The 19,496-nt window shown below is 39.7% G+C and overlaps 2 protein-coding genes across 9 annotated transcripts; one reads left to right on the top strand and one right to left on the bottom strand.

The window, feature by feature from the left end:
• Positions 1 to 58: 58 nt before the first annotated feature.
• Positions 59 to 12,916, bottom strand: fam221a (family with sequence similarity 221 member A). Of its 5 annotated transcripts, none has more exons than XM_008421695.3 (6): positions 12,364 to 12,916; positions 11,998 to 12,171; positions 11,706 to 11,896; positions 11,544 to 11,617; positions 11,321 to 11,453; positions 59 to 1,628 (listed from the first exon to the last, which is right to left on the bottom strand). In XM_008421695.3, the coding sequence occupies exons 1-6, from the start codon at positions 12,483 to 12,485 to the stop codon at positions 1,576 to 1,578; spliced, it is 747 nt and encodes a 248-aa protein (XP_008419917.2). In that variant the 5' UTR covers positions 12,486 to 12,916; the 3' UTR covers positions 59 to 1,575. The 5 variants fall into 5 exon arrangements, with proteins under 5 accessions (XP_008419917.2, XP_081468784.1, XP_008419913.1 ...); XM_081612658.1 differs by lacking the exon at positions 59 to 1,628 and adding an exon at positions 4,387 to 4,476; XM_008421691.3 differs by lacking the exon at positions 59 to 1,628 and adding an exon at positions 9,363 to 9,886 and having other exon boundaries at positions 12,364 to 12,658.
• A 25-nt stretch (positions 12,917 to 12,941) lies between these two features.
• On the top strand, positions 12,942 to 19,149 carry ccdc126 (coiled-coil domain containing 126). Of its 4 annotated transcripts, none has more exons than XM_008421690.3 (3): positions 12,942 to 13,243; positions 16,050 to 16,639; positions 17,453 to 19,149. In XM_008421690.3, exons 2-3 carry the CDS (start codon positions 16,399 to 16,401, stop codon positions 17,692 to 17,694), a joined length of 483 nt encoding a protein of 160 aa, XP_008419912.1. In that variant the 5' UTR covers positions 12,942 to 13,243; positions 16,050 to 16,398; the 3' UTR covers positions 17,695 to 19,149. The 4 variants fall into 4 exon arrangements, with proteins under 4 accessions (XP_008419912.1, XP_008419909.1, XP_008419911.1 ...); XM_008421687.3 differs by having other exon boundaries at positions 16,045 to 16,639; XM_008421689.3 differs by having other exon boundaries at positions 12,942 to 13,263.
• The last annotated feature ends 347 nt before the right edge of the window (positions 19,150 to 19,496 follow it).

The raw sequence follows: 19,496 nt of genomic DNA, 5'->3' as shown, positions 1-19,496 counted from the left end.
ACGCTTCACTCTGTTTGGCCCGGGTCTTTGCCTTCCTTCATGTGAACGTCACTGCTGATGCTCTAATTAAGGTGCGTGTGTGTAGTTCGTATTAATGTAACGAAAAAGCAAACTAAAAATAGAGTAAGGTAACAAACGTTGTTTCCTATCAGAAAAGAAGCTGTCCAAGGAAGATGCTAATATGCAGGCGTAAAAAAAGCAACTTTTCTACATTACTTATACTGACTTATATAAATTAATATAACTTGGGGAGCGAGGCGGGGGGCGAATGAAATCTTAAGTTATTTTCCGCGTGTGCACGAGAAGCTGAACTAAACACACGCCGAATCTGATGTTTTGAAGCTTATTGAAGTTCCTTCACGGAGGAAGCGAGTCATAAATTATTTCACAATCAAGATTATTTTTCAAAACAAGATCAATCCTCAGATCTAAAGTCGCAAAAGAATGCCAGCGACGCATTCACTTTGGGCCCAGTTCAAATGGAGCTACTCCACATGGCCCATCGTCACCAGAAAGCAGACGCCTTGGGTGGTGCCGGACAAAAAGATCTCAAACTGGCTCACATGTACGGGGCTGAATTAGGGCATTAATTTCATTCTGCGGCACATTGCATCACACGAAGAAAGAGAGAGACTGTGGCTCTCGAGGTGAACAAAAGGCACAAATGTGAACGCGGAGACGCGTCATTTGAGGAGCCCGATCTCCTAGAGGCCCACTTAATAAGAAAACCCAAATAGCAGTTCGCAGTGAGTCTGTATCACCAAGAGCTTCATTTACCTCCCATTCATAATCCTTTTGTGCTGGCAGCTTGCAGCCGTGTAATCTGTCAAAAAAATCATCATTCTTCGGCACCGCTGCTTTCTAACTCCCTCAGAGGATGTGTTGAGTGCTCTTTTTTTTTGTATGGCACAGGATGCAAAGAGGGAGATGAGGAGTGTGACACAAGCGAGAGAACCGCGGAGCGCGGAGTCACGACTGACTGGAAAGGAATTAGTAGATTCACTCCTCTTCAGGAGACACATGCGTCCTTGAAGACTCTCTTCAACAGGTATATATCATCATTCAGGAGGGAAGCGGCGTGAGCCTATATACGTAGATGGCTGACACGGTGATTGAAGCAGATGTGTAAACACGGTGGACAAAAAAAACGCTGAAAGATCAGAGAGCTTTGATGGAGAAATTCATCTCCAGGAGGCTTTTATGTAGACTTTTTTTTTTTTTTTTTAGTTCCAGGGTTTCAGACAGAGGTGACCAAATGCCTGCCCTCTACATCCACAGCTCAACTACTCTTAAGGCAGATGAGTTAAAACAGAAGTCCCTGTATTCAAGGAGCTTTCGGTCATACCGGAAACTTTAAGAAGTTGTGCTTTCGAGGTAGACAGATTGAGTCTGGTGTTATACCCCTTGCATTTCTGAACTGTAAATTTCACTGAACTCCATAGATTTTCAGTGGATTGGAAATGCTTTTGCAGACCTCCCCTGACTTTTGGTTTTCCGTGATCCTTTCTCAGAGCTACTGTGAGTGTTCTTCGTGTTACAGCCGCGTAGAATCGTGACGGTTCCGACAACTGATCATCAAGAGGCAGGTTTGGACACGTCTGACATCAACGAGGTGGACCTCCGTGGAACTAGAGCAGATAATAGAAAGCGTATGAATATGTTTGACCTTTCGCCATTATTTAATTGACCTCTTTGTGTTTGGTCTGTTACATACTAGCCATGTCGTTTAATGAAATGCTTTGATGTTGCCATGTGATAAAATGTGATAGCATCCATCTTATGACAGTACAAATTCAGAAACACCGACATTTAGCGTGAAATGTTCCCTAATGCTGGTGACAGAATTACACCAAAGGATTCAGTGTTTACTGTGACAGCTTGTGCAGGCCTGAGATGTAAAGCCCCCAACGGAGCTCAGTTTGATGAACCCCGAACAAAATGTGTCTGTCACACAGTGGATCAGTCAACACACACACGCACACACACACTAACTCCCTGAGAACAAAGTAAATCAACGTCATGCAAGACACACACCTTCATGTCACAGGGCTCTTATTTGAAGGAAGCAATACGGTGGCTAACATAGAGAGGCAGTGGGACTGGTTTGAGCAAAAAAAAAAAAAAGAAAAAGAAAAGAAAGATTACGTGCCAGTCAAAATGGCCATGAAAAAGAAAGCACATTTAGTAGCATGACTTGAAGTGGTGTTTTTCTTTATGCCTTCATCGTTCTCTGACACCTTTGAGGTGATCTGGAGTTCCTTGAGGTTTGACCTTATTTGTTTCTGCACACCTCGGGCTCCACTGCAGCACTGCGATCAGGCTAAGATCTGGACTTTGACTGAGTCATAGCAGCACCCTGACTGTTTTCTGTTCCAGGTAGATTTGTGGTTGAGAATGACTGTCAAATATTTGAGCTGTTGTGGACACATGTCATCAGATTTCACTATGAAATTTCTTGGTGTACATCGTACCATGCGTAACAATTGATATGAGATATTTCTACCACACCCAGCTGGTTGGGTGTCTGCCGCATGTTGTGTTTTTTGGTTAAACTTATCTATTTTGATCTTTTCTGTGTCCGCCAAACCAGGTTGAACTAAATGTGTCCCACTTGTGAATCGCTTTCCTCAGAGTAGAACTGCACTTCAAACGATTTACAAATGGCCTTTGAATCTTTACCAGATCGATGTGTAGTAGTAATTGCTACACTGAAGAGGTGAAGGGGTGTAATTAGTTTATTGCATGACTAAAACCAAAACAGTGAAGGATTTTTTTCTCCCTCATACTACCATATGATTCTAAGTGCATCTCAGCCAATTAGAAAAGCATTAAAAAGTTAATTTCAGGAATTTAGAACAAACAGGGAAGGGCGTGTATGTTCATTAGACACCGAGTTAATAGTTCAAGTGTGTATTTCTGCTCATTGTGACTGATTATGGCTTACTAGCCAATGAAAACCCAAAATCTTGTTTCTCCGATTAGAGTATCATGAATGTTGTGATAATTAGGATTAACTGGAATTTATGTGTGATTGGACTGAATGTACTGTTTTGCAAAGAGCCCTGAGATACTGTGTTGTGGCGATATATGAATTAAATCAATCGAATTCAAAAGTATTTACGGTACGTTAAGTACATGTACTACAAATGTTGCATTCCTCATGCTTGAGGTCCAGTGTGACGTTTTTTTCAGGCTGTGTTGTTTTAGGGAGACGTGTCATTAACTGGTGTTGACTCAGTGCGATTTATTGTGTCTAAAATCAATTAAGTTTGTCGGTACTTTATTCTTTCCTCTGCTGACATACTTTATGGAGATTTTATTTTAACACCTGCATATCGTGCCAAAACATCAGACAAAACAGATGAGCTGAATCACATCAATGCCTGTTTCTGATTTGTTTTTTGTCTTTTTATGAAATCTGAAAAAAAAAGCTCTCTAAGCTGTGAATTTTACCAAGACACAAAACTCTGACAGCATGCTACCCATCAAAAATTTACAGTACAACATGTTAAATTATTGAAGCAAACTCTGAACAAGATGAAATTCTCAGAGGAAGTCTGCTGGATCTAAGAGAATTAAAACAAAACTAAAAAAAAAAAAAAAGAAGAAGATGGTTAAGTTTTAATACATGCTGAAAGAGAAACAGCACCATGATATGTAAAAGACAAAAAAAGAAAGTAGGATTGAATTGAAATGCGGTCATCATCAGATTTAATCAGCATTACTGCTAATGGTGTGTTCTCTTACGAGGATAGCAATCATCTCCAGTACTGTCCAATGAGCTGATTAGATATCTCGAAAAGCTCCAAACCAATTTCACAGTGATATTCCTTTCTTTAGGTAAGTAATGCGCTCAATAATCCATTTGTTAAAGACTTAGCCTTATCAGAAATCAGTTCTGTGGAGGCCAATTCCTATTGAGAGCAAGCTTTTTTAAATGCAAATGTGCCTTCTCCTCCTCTCATCAGCCTCATGGTTTGTACAATAAGTTCTGCTCCAAGATTTGTTAAGATGAAAGAGCCCTGTAATTTTCTACCACCATGAATCACACTTTTCAAATTTACAGAGTGATCAAGTGGGGGAAAGGAAACACTAACATGCAGGCGGCATCTATCTTCTCACCCCAGGCAGTTGCATCCAAACAGAAGATAAATCAAATGAAATGCCAAACTTTTCCCCTGCTTTCTTTGGCTATCACTAATTTTGCTTCGAGCCTTGACATCTAAATTGTTACTTCGTTCTGAAAGCTATTGTATTATCTGCCTACTTGTGGTTGGGAAGGAGTACTGTTTGTGAAAAGAAAAAGGCCACTCTTTCTCCATCGCCTTTTTTATTTATTCGTTTTTTGTTTTCTTTTCGAATAAAAATTCTCACCTGAACAGAAAAATAGTGACCTTGCTCCGACACCATTAAAAGAACGTGTGTGTTGGTTCATATGAAGAGATTGGGATTATATGGGAGACAAATCCGGCTGATCTGCTGAAAGGAAACAAACAGAGCTGTTTATGGGAAGGGGGAATAAAAGTGCAGATGAAGTTGTGATCATGGCAAAGATTTCTCGGTGGGACTGCTGTGATGTTCTGGCCTGTCTCTCCAAACTCAGGCACAAAGGTATTTGTACAGCACATTTCAGCAACAAAAATGGTTCGTTTACGTGTGCATAGTGTTTTGTACCATCAACAAGCAAAATTTCTGAGTATAAATTTCCTGTTTATGCACATGGAGTAGGTTATGTGTTACTTTCTGAAATCATTTATGTTTTTTCTTTTTTATCTTTTATTCAACCCAAGAGCACTTTAAAAAAGACGTTAGGATATAATATTTACGTAAAACATCAGATTATCTTAGTGGACTAGTGAAAACAGCACTGTATATTTGAGAATTGAGAGATGTCTTCCCATCAATAAGATTCGAACAAGCTTATTTCATTTTCTCAGCAGTTTAATTAACTTTCCATACAGGCAAGATGTACAATTTCTGGTCTTTTCCAAGCCGGCAACAAAAACTGTGTCCTCAAATTATTCTTCTTTGTTGTGACTTTGACTTTAACAGACATCATTTGAAAGCAATTACAGAGCCACACATCGAGCTTCCCTCTATTCTGAGTTCACAATAGTGCAAAGTCCTTAGTGGGGAACGAAGAACTACCATTCTTTCTCATTTGTTTGTCACTTTCTCCACTTAAACACCCACTATTTAAAGAGCTACATTGACTTGTCTTGGTATTTATCTAAGCTGTCTCTGCTGCTTCTCTCAGTGTTCTTCGCTGTCTCTTCTGATTTGTCTGGGCACGAGTCTTTCTCTCTCTCTCTCTGTGTGTGTGTGTGTGTGTGTGTGTGTGTGTGTGTGTGTGTGTGTGCGTGCGTGTGTGTGTGTGTGTGGAAATGTGTCTCATCTGCGTCTGGTGTGGAAGCAGCACAAACGTCGTGTCAAGACAGCCACCATCATACATGTTGCTTTGATGGACAGATTAGCTGAGGGTCTGGCCACCAAGCTGTGGCAGGCTGGGTTGGCTCAGGTGCGCAGGTCAGAGTCCTTAGCCTCAATATAAGGGAGTCCGATGAAAGTTGCACCTACGTCAAAGGGCGATAAACTTTTGCTTGATGTCACGAGCTACGTCAGGTCACCAGCCTTGATGCATCATTCTTATGCCAGTAGCACACTTTCATGGATCTGTGTCATGTTTATGTACGTTTTAAATGTATGAAATGGCAAAAGTCACCTTCAAAACCATTGGCACTGCTGGTTAATGCTAGTAAAAACATAAATTAAGCTTCTTTTTTTGCAGCCCTGCAATGATCTCAACCTAAACATTCAAAAAGTACTTAACTTGAGCACATTAAATCAACAAGGGGGGAAATTTATTGGTGGAGAAAAATATTTGTAACCGCACTTGTTGATCATCGAAACGCTTCTCACAAACTAAATAAAACGGAAGCGTTTTTGGTATTTCCTGCTTTAAATGGATCGGTTCTTCTATTCCAACTGATCCCAGTGGTGAAACGATGCAGTCAAATTTGGTTTATTATACTCAAATTGATGGAAAAGACGTTTTCCAAGAAAACCAGATTAACATGAGTCATCGACTTGCAGCATTCCCTCTTCCTGGACGAGCAAGCAGCAACAAAAGGCAATCGCTTGCATTTGTGTCAATGACTTTACAGCAATCTAAGGCGTACGTAACAACTACTCTGACCCTAAATATATTATCAAATATATTCATGACGTTAAAGGCGTGCAAAGTGAACATAAAGTCTGATAATGGAGGGTAAATGTATGCGGGAGGTGTAACTTAATGCAAGAGGAAGAATTAGAAAGCATTTCAACAGGCTGACTCTCAAAGAATTAGCTGCATTCACAGCAGAGCACAATTATATTCTCTGCCAGTCAGCCATGCACTGTGCCTAAATACCTTGTCTGTAAACGAAAGGCATTTTCACAATTATCGTCACTAATTACGAAGCCGTTGAAATGTTGCATAATAAATGACTTTCTGTACATGCAGAAGCTACGCAGCACAATACAGCACTGGATCAATTCAAGTATTTATCATAAGTGCTACACTGCAACCTAAAAATTGTTTAGAAGGGTTCTGAAACTGTTCTTTCAAAATTGTTTATCAACCTTTAAGTTTTTCCCCGTTTTGTTGCACTGTACCACAAACTTCAGTGTATTTTGGGAGTTGGGAGGGCAGGGGGTTTAAGAGATAGAACAAAACGAAGCAGCACCTAATTTTGAGCATTTCAAACTTTTCTGCGAATAAAAATCTTAAAGCCGCGGTGCGCATTTGTATTTGGCTCCCTTTGTTTTGATATTACATCTATTGACAGTTTGCTACAAGCCTCATGAAGGCCGCAGCAAATACATGGAAAAAAATGCTCTGGTCAGATCAAACCAGAATCGAACGTCTTTGTCAACATCCAAAGTGCAACATCCAAAGAACACACCATCCCTGGAGTGAAACATGGTGATGGCAGCATCATGCTGTGGGGATGTTTTCCTTCAGAAGGGATAAACATACCTGTATGACCTAAATATGATTGCTAATCTTTGCAAAGACTTAAACCTCAATATTCACAGATGGAGCTACTCTGCAAAGAAGAGTAAGAGGAGGAAAATAAAAAAATACTTTTTCTAATTGTGCAAAATTGATACACACACTTACAGTTTCAATTTTGTCTGTCAAAATGTATGTAAAAAAGAAAGAAAAAAAAAACATGTATCGGCATCCTTCCATTTCCAAATTTCTCACTACCTTGTGTTGGCTTTTCAAGAAAAATCCCAAAAGAATACATTTAAGCGTATGGTTGTAACATATTACAACATAAAAAAAACAGAAGACGTAGCTTCGGAAATCTGCTTTATCTTTGAGTCGAAGTCTTGATCCATCTCTTTCCTAAACGTAGAAGGATGGCTGATTAAGAATGATTTTTAAATGGGACAAAGTCCAGCAACAACAATATTGGTCAACTTATCCTGTTTGCTTTTTTTTGAACGGCTTCGACTGGATACTCGTGTGAAAAGGGAAGTGAAATTTATAACGCTGTTTCACCAATCTATTTGTTTCCCTTACACCACCAAAACATTTGATGCAGCTGCTTCAAGTGCAAACAGAGGGGACAGGTTTTGCTTTCATAAGCTTACACAGTTTTGCAGTTCACTGCTCTTTGTATCAAATTGGTTGATATTTTCCTTTTGTGTAACATTATCTTTTTGTCATTGAAGGGCACAAAAAGATAAAAAAGATATTTTTTTATTATTTTAATAAAAACATTTTTTATTAAAATAATAGTAAAAATTATTATTATTATTATTATTATTATTATTATTATTATTATTATATGAGAACAGGTGAGATATTTCTCTGTGATTTGTCTGAACCCCTTCTGTTTGTGTGAGTTACTTTTATTTTGGAAATGACATGGCACCGTCTCCATTTTAGTCCCTGTTTACTTGCCAGTTATGCCAATTAAGTGTTTCCCTCTGCTCTAATTGTCGATTTAATCGCCTGTGCTTGTGTTTGGATGCACTGACTAAAAGATGTCAATCAAGCAGGGTGGAGTTGCCAGCGGTGGAAGAGAAGTGTCGCAGTTACATGCTTCAGCCACTGTCCGAAGGAAATTACATTCAGCCTCCTTGACAGTGTTGCTATGGAGAGGCAATTAACCTAAATTGTAATTGTCTGAGACTAATGTGTTATAGCTTTCCCTCTTAATTTAATTACGTTTTTTCACTCTTCCTCATCTCTCCCCGTGTTCCGCGCACATCTCCCTTTGCTCACCTCTGTTCATGAAGATATGCGACCAGGCTTGCTTATTGTGTTGCGGCCTGAAATCTTGGATCACGGACACACACACACGCACGCACGCACGCACGCACACACACACACACACACACACACAGACACACACACACACACACACACACACACACACACACACACACACACACTTTGTGCTGCAGACATAAGCTTCCAGATGTGGCTGCATCCACTCCAGCACTTTGAATCATCGGAGACGCAGGTGCATCCGTACCACCCTTCAGGCAAAGCTCAAGACCGCCGGCTACTCAGCATCATAATATACTAGTCCACATTTTATCACATTACAGCCACAGTTTATTTGACTTTTTTATTTTATGTAATAAACCAAACACAAAGTGGCAAATAATTCTGAAGCGAAAGACAGAGCATAACATCACAATTTATATAACAGGAATGATTTTTGACCATTCCTGTTCATAAATTCCTCAAGATCAGTCAGATTGCGTGAGTTGTATGTGCAAATGTCAACTTTCCAAGTCTTGTAGAGAAAAGTTATCCCAGAGCATGCTGCTTCCACCACCACGTTTCACCGTTTAGGTGTTTGTGAAGGGTGGATTTACTGCGTCCCATTGTGACGATCCTTTCAACAATAGCTTTTGAGAGGCACCATGACGCCGACACCGGAGATGTAGTGGCCAGAACCAACGCTGTCCTCGGAGTAGGAACATCCGAGTGGGAGTAAATCCTCACTTAAATCTTCTTTAATTGTGTTTCCCTGCTAAAGATGCTGGAAACTGGGCCGCCAGTGGAGAACACATGATGTTCAATCTGCATTCGCAGCGTGGAATAATGCAGCAGCACGTCGCCGCTGATCTACCGTGATGAATGGGATTAATCAATCGAAGACAGTACATCTATCCATAAATTAAAAGCCGCGCTCATCGCTGAACACTGAGCGCCATGGTTCTGGTGTTATTTTGGTGACGTCTTGAGTGGGTGGATTTTTCACAATAAGCACACTGTCATCACACATAAAAGCGAACCTCAGGCAAATAATTAGGGAGTTGTTCAGGAAAATATCTAGAAAACTGCAGTGAAATAAACTGAAGATCTGTTACTTTATTTACTGACAAAGAAAAAAAACCCGATATCCTTACATAGCTCAAGTTTGACCAAGCCATTCATTCCCATTGCACAGAAAAATAGAATTTAAGCTGAAAACTACAATCAGTGGCAAAAACAGTAAAATTCATTGCAACCAACTTGAAATCAGGGTTACATTTATAAAGTACAAATATACAAATCTTTGAGGCTATTTGCAACTAGCGGGAACAAACCAAATATTATTTGCCTCTTGGGAAAGATACGAACTATAACGTATGTAATTTTGTATTTTATATGTTAAGAGTTGAACTATCTCCTCAGAAACGAACAGTACGACAAAATAATTAAACGCAAGTCCTGCAATTCATTGATTTTTGGTTTGTTTCTCAGAGACATCAGAGCTGCTTGCTTCGGCAGAGGAGCTGGGGTTTCTTGCAGAGGTGCTGGGGTTTCTCGCAGAAGTACTGGGGTTTCTCGCTACCGAGCTCCTCTCCAGGCAGTCGTCTTCTCCGTCTTCAACTGAATAGGAACATCACAGCGACCATGGGAATCGGATTGCGGACGAAGATGATGTGGTACAGACGGTAAACATGCAGCTGCAATCAGTAGTGGACGTACAAAGGATTTCTCAAAACATGCGTCAAGATGCATTAGTTTACTTTTGAGATAAAAGCCCCTACTGTACACTCTGTAGATCTATGACTGTGCCAGCAGTCACTCTGACAATGTCGCCATCAAATTTCCTGACGACGATGGTTGGGCTGGTGTGGTACCGGGGTGATAATTTGGTCCTTAACGTCTTTAAGCTCAAAGATGCAATTGTTGGCTTCAGGAAGAGGAAGTATGACCTGCAGCCTATATCACTATCAGTGGAGAGTGTGTAAGCTTTAAGGTCCTGTGCGCAACATGGATCCAATGGAGCTCTAACATCAAGGACCAGCAATGTCTCCACTTTCCGAGGCTCCTCAGAAGGCTACACCTGAGGCAGGAGCTGTGCACCATCTTCTACCGCTGCTCCATTGAGTGTCTTCACTTGCTGCATGTATGGTTCACACACTACACCAGGAGACACAGGAAGACTCTACAGTGGGTCATTAACACCCTCCGGAAGATCAGAAGCCTTCCATCCCTAAAAGTCCCTCTTTGGGACTTAGCTTCTCAAGAGGGCACGCATCATTCTGAGGAACTTGTTCATGCCTACGACAAAAGAACTGCTGTTCTTGGGTTGCAAATATAGAGGCCAGAGGTCACACGCTAATTGACTTAGGGACAATTTTCACAGCAGTGCTATAATTCTTTACCTCACTTCTTTGAAGATAGCCATGTGCAATTCACAAGAGCAATTTTTATTCTTCTGATTTGCACTATTTAACATTTAGTTATCGATTATTAATTGATTTCTGGTACTTCTGACTCTCCGCCAAAGAAGAGATTTTAAATTTTCATGATTTTGTAAAACTATCATTTGCTTATAAAATCTTGAAACTGCCTTAAAGCACTGATGCACATGCACAGCCAATCTCTCATGGAGCTGCGAGATTTGTATTTTTGTTTTTTTTTCATGCCTGCTACAAATGGAACACAGAACAAATCAGTGTGGCTAAACACACTGTATACATGTCACCTTTGCAGATTCGTACTCTTGCAAATTATTCTACACACCAACACTTCACTGCTCTTTGCTGCCCTCACATGCCTCTAAAAGGAACTTTTCCCAGCTCTAATGGAAAGCCTCTGCTCTTCTCGCCTGTGCTGCTGCAGTCTTCTGAAGGCTATGTCACTAAAATGTACAGACTCCAGAGAACTAAAGAGCCTGAAAATTCCTTGAGACTGTTTGTCTTCTTGGGGAGAGTATATGTGTCAAATGTCTACTGATGCACTAACTGTAAAAAAAAAAAAAAAAAAAAAAAAGCATCCACTTCTAGTTTCAAATGAAAAAACAACAACTGTTACCTTCGCTGAGGACTTGCAAAGCAAGGTAACCATCCAGCAAAGAGGTGAATCCTGTCAGACCCCCCATGGCTGCATAAGGAACATCTTTGCCAACAGGTTGACCTCTTGCCAGCCTCTCTTGCTTCGTCTCAACCTGTGGGAGAATGGGGAACGCAGTTTATACATGAAATACTGTAACAATAAGCTGACAAAAATGCTCCTGTTGTCCACCATGACCACTCACCAAGGTACGATGCTCAAAGCTGGGTCGACCACACCCACAAGTGTAGGGACTTTGGAACCCAGAGCAGACTTTGCCTGAAAAATATATTATTTTCAACTAGGTTAAAAAGCATTGTACTGGGTTGTAGTGAACGCATCTTGACAGTAGGGATGTCTGACTCACACTTCTTGCACAAGTGACCTGCAGCCTCACTGTGGTCCTGCGGTAAATGTTTGCACTTGCAGCGCACCATCGCACATCCAGGCTGAGGAATGTAGTTATAAGAAGAACAGCGACAACCGCTGACCTTGCACTGCAGAGCAATGGGTCGCTCAGAGGGAATCACCTCAAACTCTGTCTGATGCTGCTTGTATCTGGTGGAGGTTGATTCACATTGCAAAAGTATTCATACCTCATTTTTCCACATGTAAGATGCATGTGTCACAGTCAGTCAGGTCACAAAGTAATATCCTACCTGTGTTCACAAAAGCACTGTGTTTCAGGGCCAATCTGCTTGCAGTCAATGCCCCCTGGTACACCAAAGCTCACATACAACCTGTTTTTCATACGTAGCGGTAGAACCCTCCTTTTGTACTCTTCATATTCCTCTGGAGTGAAGAGTTTTCCACCATCGTCATCGCCAACGATCCTTAAAAACAACTAAATGTCAATAAAAACTATACACAGGTACAACACAAGCTTGAAAGTCAAAGGTATTATTTAGGCATTTACATTTCAATTGTTCGACGTTGCTCTGAACAATTGAAATGATGGTTTTCCTCGAATTCATGGAAAACTATTTCTAAATAAGTTAGTAGATAAAATGTGTTGGTACATATACCTTCTGTACTCCGCATAGTCATCCACTGCTTCCAAAGCCTTTTTATTATGATTTACCGGGGTCATTATCATTACATTAAAACAACAACATTGCAAGTGATACTTGTTTATGGCGCGCAGCATATGTTGCTATGGAAATGGTTTTAGGGGTCCCTCTAATGTTCGCAAAGGGAACTGCAACAACTATGTTAATAGAAATTACATAAAATCTTATTTTAAACAAAGCAAGAATAGTGAAGCAAAAACATAGGCAAACACAGGCAAAAGTCAAACATTAAAAAGCAACAAAACTAGTTTTAGTCAATTAGCAAAACTAGCTAAAAGGCTTCGTATTCGCAAACAACATCCTTCTCTAAGACGTGTATGAAAAGATAATAATTAATAAGTGGCGTTCATATGTACATTACTTGATCAAGTGCTACGTGTTGTGTAATTTGTCACTAATATGAAAAACGGCGATCGTAAAGGTATGTTATTTTCAACTGCACCAAAATATGAATACATTTCCCACAATGCAACGGCTTTGACGCAGCCGGAGACGTTCCGGGGGATCCATGACAGTACATTACACGGTCCCATGCCTACAAGTACAGCAGCTGACGAGTTTGGGTTGTTTTTTTTTTTCTATCGAAGCTACAATCACATTGTCGGCAGAGCAACGAAGCCGAAATAAGCAGTAAAGCGGAAAGCATATCCGGACACCTTGCTTCTCAGCTGAGTCTGTTTTGTTTGTTTTTCCCCCCCTCATTTTACGGAAATGGTGGCATGCCAAAGACATTTATCCAGCGGTAGCGAAACGAGCCGCGGGGCGGCGAAGAGCAAGCATCATCCTTCTGAAGCTCGCCCCGGTCCCAGCACCTCCGCAGCCTGTACATTTCAAGGTATCGACTCAGGACACACGGTGGGGGTCATGCTTCTATTTTTGACGGGCTACACATATCTGCTGACAAGTGCTTTTGTATACTGTGCATTTGGAGGGCTTGTTGTGAGCTAACACATCGAGCTAACGCTGACAGGAAATCTGTTTTAAGTGAATTTGTTTTAGGTTTAAACAAATAATTGTGAATCCGCCAGTGTCCGTATACGTTGTGCGTTTACATGTTGTCATTTGGGTATTGTGTAAATGAGTCCAGGCAGTTTTAACGCAAACTTGCCAGTGAGTTATCTTTTACTGGGCGTGCTCTATGTGCTCCTCTGGCCAAAGGCTATTGACTTTTCAGTATATATTGTACAATTTAACTGATTAAGCCACTTGGTGATCCTGTCAGCTGTAAAATAACATCTGACAGCTGCTGTAGTCACTATTTAACTTGGAGGTTTTCCATTTTGATTGCTGTGGTGTGCCTTATCAGTCTGTCAGGGAAATATGCTACATTTGAACTCGACTTTATTTGTGGGATATTATAGTACAAATTGTATGATACAATGTGATTAAATCAAATAAAACAAAAATCTATGGCACAAGATAGGTCAAAACAGGTGTATTAAAAGTTGAAATTCTATGGTAGCTACTTTTAAATTATTTAAATTATATTGAAACCTTGAAAAGTTTTGACCCGAAATTACAAAAAAAACCCTTAATTATAGGTTTCTTTTTCTTTTCTTTTTTTTTTTTTTTTTAGGAATTGCTATGAAAGTTTAAAAAAATGTTTTGCATTTTTTTAGAGGTTAGAATAAATGTCAGTAATTTACTTTTTGATCACTTTTCTAAAACTACAGTCGTGTGCAGACTCCACAGCTCATCTACATAACAAGCTTTTCTAGCTTATTGAATTTGTGTATCTTTATCAACGAAGTAGGTAGAAAGGGATTATATATAATGTGCAAGAACAAGCAAATATGATTTTGTTTTGCAGAGGGTGTAGTCTACATATTTTTAGGCTATGTGTCAAAAATAATAAATGTCATCTATAATATTGTTTTAACCACAATAACCAATATGATATTTTTGTGTCAGTAGGAATGATTGTGACTTTCTTACTTGGAAAAAATGCAATTAGATCTTGTCCTACTTACGTAACATGTTTTGTGTTAACATTATGATATTGAAACCACTGTAGACTCATCATACTATGAAAATATGACACCACCCCATGCCTGTTTCCAGAATTGTTGCAAACATCTTGCCCATGTATATCCATAGCTATCTCTGAACTAAACCAAGCCAGATGTATTTATATTGTGTAGTTGTAACTAATGTTGTTTAATCCCCAGTTAAAATTATTCTAAAATGCTAAAAAATATATATATATATATATATATATATATATATATATATATATATATATATATATATATATATACATACATCTCCACTTAAATCTGGATAAATGTTTTGAAGAAACCACACACTATTTCAGAGGATGCTGACCAAGATATGAGGAGGAATATTTTACAGTCACTGAAGGCAAAGGTTGAGGAATTTGATAACCACGACTAAACGTATATTTAGACGATTCAAAGTGAGGCTGTCAAACCTACAAACTCCATACCGACTGTTAACACTGACATAGTGGATGGCATATTAAAAAAAGGAGGAACACCTCCTGCCTTTTCCAATGAGACAAGAATCTCAAACAAACATGGAAACGGGTTTTAAGAATATACAAGCATGATACCATGAGCCTCCTGGAAGAGTCCTACCTGGAGTCCTATGAAAATATGTGGGCTATGCTTCAGAAAAGTCTGGTCTTTTATTACAACCCTGTGTGTGTTTGAGAAAATTCACAATACATTTCAACCCGGTTTTTGTTGTTTAGTACAAAGATGATTGTAGTTGTTCTGTTTTGTTTATTATAGCCTTATCCAAGTGCATGTTTCACTGTCCAAAATGAATGGAGCACTATAAATGTAAGTCGGCCTTCCAGTAGCACTTCAGTTTGCAAAGTGATGCAAATTGAAAAGAGTGCTAGCATCACAAACATTAATTCACGTGTTGCGTTTAACAGTAAAAACAGTAAAAATTGCTTTGTCATGCTTTTAGCTACATTTTTTTGGGGGGTTTTGCACAGGTCAGAGGAAAGGACATGCATATCTACAAAAGCCTCAGTTCAGATTCAGATTGTGTTACCTCATCTTTTCATAATTTATAAATTCAGCCGCTGTCCCCTTTCTGAACCTGACCAGGAAGTGACACTCCCACACCCACAGAACTCTCCCGAGATAGAATTTGGTGACAAAGTTGTGAAAACTGAGAAATGATCACCTAGTTTTTATTCTCTATGTGCACATCGCCTCCTTGGCCCCTTATTTTCCTAATTTCAATAGCCATTGTGTGGCTGAAATGAGAAAAAGAATGCCATCCACGATCCTTGTCTGTTGCCTGGTCTTCTTGTGTGGAGCTGCAGAATGGGCCTCTATGAAATCTAAACTTGTAATTGGGTTTCTGGGCTAAAAGGACTGAAAGAGATTTGTCTGAGTGGACTATTGTGCACCCAGAGCCAAAGCAGCAGCAGCAGCAAAAAAAAAAAAATCTCTAATAACAGCAAAGTAGCTTAGGACGTAACTTTCATGCTGCCTTTAGCTACATAATTGTAAAAAAAAATCTGAAAAATGTCATTTTCTAAATCATCAGCTCTAAATAAAAGCTCTGTTTAAGCATAATAAAATAATGCTCTGCATTTGCATAGATTTTAATTGTATTAATTGTATGTTTTTTGTTTTTTTTGTTTGTTTTTTTTAGCGTAGGTAACTATGCCTGTGGAGCCTGTACGCCATGACTGCATAGATGATTTGGTTTTCAAGATCTCGCAAGCAAAGAACTCCTCCAGAAGCTCCTGATCGCTGGTTTTTAAGGGCGTCAACTTGCGTCTGGTTGCACTTCCTTGATTCTGCAGTTGCTCAGCACTTGCTCACCTCCTCCACGAGAGGCAGGATGTTGGTAACTTTTGCAGAACTCTGACCTTACTGAACGAAAAGGCACCACGTTTTCTAACTTTACAGAATCGACTGCACATCAAAGGTCTTTGGCCTTTTGAAAGGCACCTCTACCACCCCCCTCCCCCTCCCCATCCCTCCTTCATCCTCGCCCAGTACCATGCTGGGTGCACTCTTTCTGCGGAGGAACATGTCCCAGAAGCTGAGTGTGCTGCTGCTGGTATTCGGGTTGGCGTGGGGACTGATGCTGCTGCGCTACACCGTGCAGCAGCCTCGCCATCAGAGTAGCGCCGAGCTGCGTGAGCAGATCCTGGAGCTCAGCCGGCGATACGTCAAGGTCCTGACGGAGGAGAACCAGAACGCGCCGGGGGGGCCACAGGGAACGTCCATGGCAGGATATGGTAAGCAGTTTCAGTCAAAGTTATGAGATCTAGTAGAAGTATTCAAACCCCTTGAACGTTTTTGTATTTTATCACATTACAACCAGAAATGGGATACTGCTGTCGACAGTTTATAATATTGGGACGAAAACAATTAATTGACTTCCGATTGTCGATTTAATAGTTTCTTATATTAAAATGACTTCCAATCGATTCACTAAAAATGTCGGCTTAAGCCTCCTTTCACTTTGGTAGTTTGGCCGCCATCCAGAAGAGGGCGCCGCTGGTCATTCTTAAGCAGAGCCAGTTGATGCAGAATGCAAAATGGCAGAGCCACACAAGAACAGGAGTCCAGTGAGGGACGCAAAGACTTTGAGAACATTTGACAAGCTCCTTACGTTTTCTCCTTTATTTTTCTATTCAGCAACTTAAATAGTTGCTGTTTTGTTACGTACAAGTGTATTTTTATATATGTGTCTTTAGTTCAATAATGTGAGAAACCCACAATTTTATGTTTTTTTTCAGTCAGCATTTAATACAGCTGACACAAAATAATGTGTTTTTTAAATTGAACATATTATGATAAATTTAAATGCCTTTTTCATACGACAGAAAATAGAGGTTTTTAAGAAAATGGCCGCCTGTCAATTAATCGTTAGCCGATCGATCAGATCGGTCAACCATAGATTAACTCATTAATCGTTAACTTGCATCCCTAATTGGGATTGTGATAGACTAAATAAAAATAAATAAAGTGCATAATTACGAAGGGTGATTAAAGCGTCACAAACATTAATCCACTCTCTTTTTCTAATTCCGTCTGTGACCTTTTAGCTGACCTGAAAAGGACCATAGCTGTGTTGCTGGATGACATTCTGACACGGCTGGTCAAACTGGAGGGGAAAATTGAACTGGCGGCAAATTCCTCTTTAACAAACACATCCCATGCAGCAGCTGCAGCGGCAGCGGGGGTTCCCGCTGGCCTGCCGAAAGCTTCTAAGCAGGAGTCACCGGAGAGCCATCCTGGGATGTCGCGTCTTCATCCACACGTCCCCAAAAGACCTCGACCACTTTAAGAAGCCTCCCCCTCCATCACTGCTCACTGGTGTATCGACACCAAGTGATCAAGTAGCAATAGAGATATTCATGCATATCCGAAATCCTAAAGTGCTGGATGTGAAAATTCAGCCCAGTCGGAGAAAGAAATGATGGACTTCTTTATTCTCCTGTATTTCCTGCGACATCGAGACTGACATGTTCATATTTTATATTTGCATTGCAAACATTCTTTTTTGCCTTCATTTCTTCTTTTTTTTAGGGGGTTTTCTCTTAACCCTGCAGCTTTTGAGCTTTTTGACTGTTAAAATAAATGCAGAGAAACCAAAACAAACAAGCTGAACATTTAATTAGAAATCTGACAGCCTTATCTTAAATAGATTCACAAGACAAAATACTAAGCTCAACATTACACTCATAATAATAAAGAATGGCTATATGTTAAGAGTTTTTAGGAGGGACCGATAAATAAGATTGTTATTTTAGCCTGTGATTGTTAAACCTAAATAAAGTTTGCTCTTAAGAGATAATCCAAAGAATATTTTTTAGCACTTCAGTCAAGGCAATATAAATGTGTGTGTTTTGCAGTGAGAGTTGGTGTGGAAAGTCCGACCACCGTAAGCATCTGTCCCCGAGTGTGTGGGCTTCCTATATCTGTTGAAACCTAATGAATCCCATGTGCCGTTTAGAGCTGTTTGAACTGAGGTAATGAGGAACATTGAATGTACTGCACCGTCGGTAGATCTGTATCGTTCAGGATTCGTATTGCACTGTGATTATAGAGACTGTCTCAATACACTAGGCTCATCTCACTTGTGCTTTAGAAATGTTTAAAAGGGAGAGGGGAATATCCTGGAATGTTTGTTCCAGTTTTTCTCCTTTAGTCGCTTTCTGTATTGCTAAAAAGAAACTGGTGAAATACCTCACCAGTTCACTCATTTACAGCTTTTTTTTTTTGAGCACTTAAATTGAGGCTGTTTGGGAGTTTTGTGTGACAAAGTCAATGTGGATCAAGAAAACACTATAATTAAAAAAGGCTTTGCTTCATTTTGTTGCTTGGCAATTAGCAACTGAGCTAAAGAGGCTTGAATTACCAAGTGGTGCTTTGACAATAATGCTGTGATTGCTTCATAATCTTAAAGTGATATATTAGATCAGCCAGCCACTTTGAGAACAATTTCCTTATAATTTGATATGAATCAAGTGTTTCTTATTTTGAATCAGTTTTAGGTCAAATTTTGTCTCAGAAGGCAATTAAAGTACCAATATACCAATTTATGGTCTGTAACTAATTTGCATTTATATTTTACACAGCAAAGGTATTCACCTTTCTTGACCATGTTCCTGTAAAAGCAAACATCAATAGCTTTTATTGTGATTTTATGTGTTGAACCAACACAAAGCAGTTCGTAATTGTAAAGTGGAAAGAAAATGTTTGGTTTTCAAATATTTAAGAAATAAAAATCTGAAAGTGGTGTCATGCATTTACATTCAGTTTCCTGGATCCCCTTTTGCTATGTTTACAGTCAAAGTAACTTGGTTCGTCTGGGTGGAGAGTGTCTTTGAACATCAATTTTCAAGTCTTACTGCAGATTCTGGATTTGACTGGATAAGTTCTATTCATTTCACAAATGCTTTATTAAATAAAATGTTGTAACTCGTACTATCCAAGGTTCTTCAAACAGTGGTACTAGTGTGATCTCTTTTGTTCAGCAGCTATCTTATAAACAGCCAATGTGCTCCAAGATGATGCTGGTCATTTTACCGCTTTCCCTTTTCATACTTGACTCTTTGGAGCATAAATTGGGAGTTTCTCAGGAAT

This window comes from Poecilia reticulata, chromosome 11 (assembly GCF_904066995.2).
Source record: "Poecilia reticulata chromosome 11, P_reticulata-male-v2, whole genome shotgun sequence".
NCBI classification, from domain to species: domain Eukaryota; kingdom Metazoa; phylum Chordata; class Actinopteri; order Cyprinodontiformes; family Poeciliidae; genus Poecilia; species Poecilia reticulata.
This window is presented reverse-complemented; position numbering and strand designations above follow the sequence as displayed.